The 5,565-nt window shown below is 37.5% G+C and overlaps 1 protein-coding gene across 1 annotated transcript in view; it reads left to right on the top strand.

Annotated features, from left to right (window-relative positions):
* The first annotated feature begins 3,655 nt into the window (after positions 1–3,655).
* Positions 3,656–5,565, top strand: part of prdm1a (PR domain containing 1a, with ZNF domain) — a 14,073-nt gene continuing 12,163 nt past the window's right edge. The window contains exon 1 of the mRNA XM_014021612.1: positions 3,656–3,885. Within this exon, the coding sequence (XP_013877066.1) occupies positions 3,859–3,885 (27 nt within the window). The 5' untranslated portion in view covers positions 3,656–3,858. The remainder of the gene's footprint in view (positions 3,886–5,565) is intronic.

Below are 5,565 nucleotides of genomic sequence, written 5' to 3'. Positions count from 1 at the left end.
ATACACCATACCACACCTTACTATACCACACCATACCATACCACACCATACCACACCATACACCATACCACACCACACTATACCACACCATACCATACCACACCATACCACACCACACCACACCACACCACACCATACCACACCACACCTTACTATACCACACCATACCATACCACACCATACCACACCATACACCATACCACACCATACACCATACTATACCACACCATACCATACTATACCACACCATACACCATACCATACCATACACCATACCATACTATACCACACCATACACCATACCATACTATACCACACCATACACCATACCATACTATACCACCATACCATACTATACCACACCATACACCATACCATACTATACCACACCATACACCATACCATACCACACCATACACCATACCATACCATACACCATTCCACACACCATACAATATACCATTTTCTATACCACACACTATACCATACCATGTGTTATGGTAATATTTATCTAATACACATACTATACCATACCATATACCATGCAATACCATATATACCATACCACACCATAACATACCAGTTTTACTTATGAAGAACTTTGAACAACCGCAGGGCCAAAGTGATTTAAAGTATAAGTAAAATACATAAAAGCTGTCAGTTGACATAAAAAATAAAATAGGTCAAATAAAAAACTAAAATAATTGCAATAATAAAATAAATAAAACAAAAAAACATCACTTAGATTAAAGTGAAAGGTAATAAACCACATGGTTCTAAAGGTCAAGGAAAAGAGACTGTTTTAAACACAGAGATGAAGCCTAGATTTTGATGTAATAATTTATAATAACTAATTTCACAACAGAATGTCTTTAAATTAGACTGCTCATTTAAAGATAATGATTTTTGGTAAAATCCATAGCCACTATCTAATAAATTGATTTGAGTATTTGGCATGATGTTTATAGTTGTCAAACAGTTTGATCTGATACTATTAAAGTCTTTTTCAGTTGTTTGCATTTCTTACGTCTGGTTGTTTTACACCAGGAGAAAACGCTTGTTGAGCATCAACATGTCCGACAGCTGTGGGACAGATCTGCAGCTGTGTGTGTGTGTATGTGTGTGTGTGTGTGGGCGCGCGCGTGTAGGGGTCGTCCGTTGGCAGGAAGCAGTAGGCAGCGAGTGATGTGGTCAGACCCTCTGTCACCATTGAGAGGGAGAAAGAGAGCCCTGTGTCTCTGCCTTTTCGTCTTCTTCCTGTTGGTTGTTTTCATTTCCTGACCATTATTCTTCATTAAAGATTAACAAATAAATAAACATATTTTTAAAAATGCAAACAGATGATGTCTCGTTTGATCACCACTAATGATTTTAGGGTTTCTGACAAAATGAAAGCAGTAACAGTGTGACTTTAAGGTTTACAGCTGAGAAAAATGCGAAGTTTTTTCACAAAAAATGTGATTTGGGGATTTGTTTCCAAATAGCAAAGCCTGAGTATAAAAGTAAAAGTTGAAGGTAGGTTTTACAAAACTGTACCGAACTTTCCTGCAAAGTTTAAAAGCATTTTATTTTTTTAAACTAAACCAAAAACGAACAGATTAAAAACGATCACCAGTTGTTTTATCTCATTTTACAATTCTTATTTTAAATATGGAATTATTTAATTTGTCCTTCCTGTCTGACTTTTCTTTTCAAGATATAATTTTCTTTTCACGTCAATTTTTGTCCTTATTTAGACACAAGAACCTCATATTTTGTCGTTAGAGAAAAGCAAAATGAAATTTAAATAAAACCCTAGAGAGGGAAAAAAAAAACCTTGACGAACAGTTTATTTTTTAAGAGATTTATTTTCTTTTAGAGTGAAAAAAAAGTTGATTGAAATGTAATGGAAAATGCAGAAAGAGGGGCGAGTGTGGAAAAATGATTTTTGTAAATATTGTGCAAATCAAAGAGAAGAAGGAGAGTGGAGGCTGAGGGGAGGTGAGTGAGTAGGAGGTAAATGAAGGGAGTCGGGGGGACAATTAGACGGGAATTTCCAGTGTTAGTAAGAGAGTGAGCTTTTGTTATAACAGAGTGAGGGAGAGCTTAGAGATTTTTGTACTTTTGTGTTAAATGGGGGGGGAAAAAGCTAAATAAAAAAAAATATTACCGAACCAAAAGAGTGAAAAAAAAAATCAACTCTGGTGGCAAGTTTTGACTACAGTCTAGGAAATACAAACAAATTACTTTAGATGAAAATGTAAAATAAAATCTTGCAATAAAGGCTTGAGGTTTACTTTAAAGGTGCAAGTCTGAGCAGAGTGATAATAAAATAATATTACAAGCAAATTAAAATTAAATTGTGCCGGAGAAATCTTGAGTTTTTGCACAATTCAAATGTCATTATCTACGTCCAATTTTAACACTTAATGTCAACCAAATTTATGTTTTTAGCTTTTATTGTAATTTCAAAACCCAAAAGAGCTGTTCTTCTAACAGTGTAATTTAAAAAAATACACTTAATGCATTTGTGTTGTATTGATGTTTTCGGATTGATTTGAAGCAAATCAAACAAATGGCATCTTTCCTAAAATGAACAGGACTTTACTTCCAGTTTCTATAGATGCAGATGCTCAGAGTTCATTTATGTAAGTCAGAAAAAAGTCCGTCCATCTCCGCAAACATTATGCCAAATCCAACTGAAGCATTTGGGAAACATTTTGTACAAAATGTTTATTTTTGTTGTAATTTTTTTGGAAAGAGATGCTTTAATTTCTGCAACAGGAAACTATAATGGGGACATGACGACTGATCCCACCTGCAAAAAATTGTGGCAGTTTTTACTTTTAATTAAAAACATTTCAATTTAATAATTTCTCCCTGTTGGTTTAAATCGTTTTAGCATTTTTTTTAGCGTTCGTGGGTGCATGGCATTGAAATGTTTCTTTATAAAGCAAAACAAAAAAAGAAGGAAAAGGAATGAGAGAAGGGGAAAGGGGTTGCTGATGAAGAGGAGCTAAAACAGAGAGTGAATTAAAAGAGAGGAGCAGAGAAATGTTTAAAAGCTGTAGAGGAGAGTGAGCGAGCACTCTTTCAAGTTTTACTGCACAACCAACAAGAGCAGATCAGTTCTGCCCCCTAGAGGTAGTGCACACAGTGTGTGTGTGTGTGTGTTTCATTGTGTTATCATGGGGAAGAGAGGGACATCCTGTGACAATGACTCAACGCTTTCCTGCCAACACACACACACACACACACACACACACACACACACACACACACACACATAAAACAGATGCATTTAGATCAGTTATTTACATTTTTGAAATTGCTAACAGACATCTCTTCTACAAAAAAAATCTGAAACACACACACACACACACACACACACACACACACACACAGAGAGAGAGAGAGAGAAAATGAGATTATCATCTACAGAAATCAGTTCCAAAGAAAATGTGAAGTTTTATTTTCATTTTGTGTGTGTGTGTGTGTGGCTGTGAGTCATGCCTCAGGTGAAAGCGCCTGGTGCTGCTCCTCAGCGGAGGAGGAGGGGCCAGGGTTAAGAAGTTTTGGTGGGTGTGGCTTTCAGCGAGAGAAAGACAGAGCAAGAGAGGGAGAGAGAGAGGGACAGACTTACTAAGAGAGATGTTGATTCTGTGAGGCATTTGAAAACAGGAATTCAAGTGGATCACACACACACACACACACAAATACACACTCCTGCGCACGGACACTTCAGTGCTCACAGAGTTACGCCGGAGTGGAGTATCAGCACTTGGAGCAAGAAGAGGAGAACTGCACCTGTCTTCCACACACACTCCTGTCCTCACACACACACGCACATACCCAGAGAGGATCTCGCTGGTTGTCCCTATGTGTGGATGGGACCAAAGTTACACGGTGAGTACAGAGCAGAATTTAATGTGTAAATATAGCACAGAAAACTGACTTTTTATGCTCTTTAAACACTTTGATTTGATTGCTTTGACTTCTTTTACTTTGGAAAAAGTTGAGCTTCAACTGAAAGCAAGAAAAACGTTTGAATTTCAGTTTGTTCAAATCTTAATTCTCATTTTACAAACAATCAGGCTAAGTTCTTGCAAGTTTTGGTGACTGTTTCTGAAATTCTGAAGAGGTTTTTTACTTCAGCTCCAGTGTTGAGACTGACATGACTTTGACAAGATCAGATTATGTATGAAAACTGCTGCTTCGCTTTGAGTTTTTAAGATCTTTTATGGCTGAGTTCAGGGGGACTGGTTCAAAGCTGCAGGCATTTTATGCACACTTGAATAAATTAATCTTGGTTTGTATTCAAGTATTGGTTTCAAGTATTGGTTTGTATCCAGTCAAATTTCAGTAGCTTCTTTTCAACATAGATTTTAAAAAAGGAAAACCAATTTTTTTGCAGATTTTCCCTGATTTGAGAACTCTGCCTTGACTTTTTAAAGTTCACATTAATCTGAAATCCCTCTGAGTGCAAACTCAGCTTTTATGTTTTCAGTTGGTCTAAATGCACAGGAGATGAATTGTTTCTTGATTCTTGGTTTCATTATTAGTTTTCGACACTGCAGCTGTTATGCAAAGAGGATTCAGAGTTTTGCTGAAAGCAAAAATAATGAGAAAAAAAAACATTTTCATATGTGATCATTGTTTCATTGCTTCATTTAAATGACAAATGGAGCAAAGAAAACCTTTTAGCGTTATGAAAAACGTGCAACCGTCGTCTGGAGGAAATTATGAATCTTTAATTGAAATTTCATCAGTTTGCAAGTCAAATCTTGGATTCTGAGGGGGTTTTGATGGATTTGATTGCAGTTTTGATAATTGGTGGTTTCATTTTACAGTTACGTTCAGGCTGTACATTGTTTTAAAGCACTTTAGAAAACTTCAAGGACTATTTGGCCTTCATGTGCGTAATAAGGGAAGTTGTTTCCATGAGTCTAGTATGATGGTTTTGTTATCGAGCGGATCAAAAACAAATTCAAAGATGAAGACTTACTTTTCTAAATTATTCTTCATCAGTTGAAAGTTAATTAGTTATAGGTTGTTTTTTATTTATTCTTGGAGATAAACCTGTTGGTTGTGAGTGGAGCCAGTTGGATGTGAAATGATTTCTTTTTTGTGGTTCAGAAAACTTTGCAGAACTAAGTGAAGATTTGCTGCTTTACGCTCATCTGCGTGGGGCAGGCAGCATGTTTTTCTCTCTCTCTCTCTCTCTGTGTGTGTGTGTATGTGTGTGTGTGTAAGTGTGTGTGTGTAAGTGTGTGGGATAGTCTTGGGTGGGATCATGTTTGAAGTTTTGTTTGTGCTGCCGTGGCCCCCCAAATGGAAAAGTTTTGACGCTCCCTTTCCTCATGAACCCCCCGCACGCACACACACACACACACACACACACACACACCACCCCACCCCTGGTCCATTCCCAACACGCACACAAGAACCCACACGCCAGGAGTCGGGATGATTTGCCGGTTCCGCTGCTGTGCCACTCTGCTTCCAATTTTAGCTTCATTCAGACACAGACAGCATTTCCTTCCTCCGTCTTCAACCCCTGGGAGATACAGGGAGGAGGTGGGGGGG

This window comes from Austrofundulus limnaeus, unplaced genomic scaffold, assembly GCF_001266775.1.
Source record: "Austrofundulus limnaeus strain Quisiro unplaced genomic scaffold, Austrofundulus_limnaeus-1.0 Scaffold299, whole genome shotgun sequence".
In the NCBI taxonomy this organism is placed as follows: Eukaryota; Metazoa; Chordata; class Actinopteri; order Cyprinodontiformes; family Rivulidae; genus Austrofundulus; species Austrofundulus limnaeus.
Note: the sequence above shows the minus strand (reverse complement) of the source record. Positions and strands in the feature narration are given on the sequence as shown.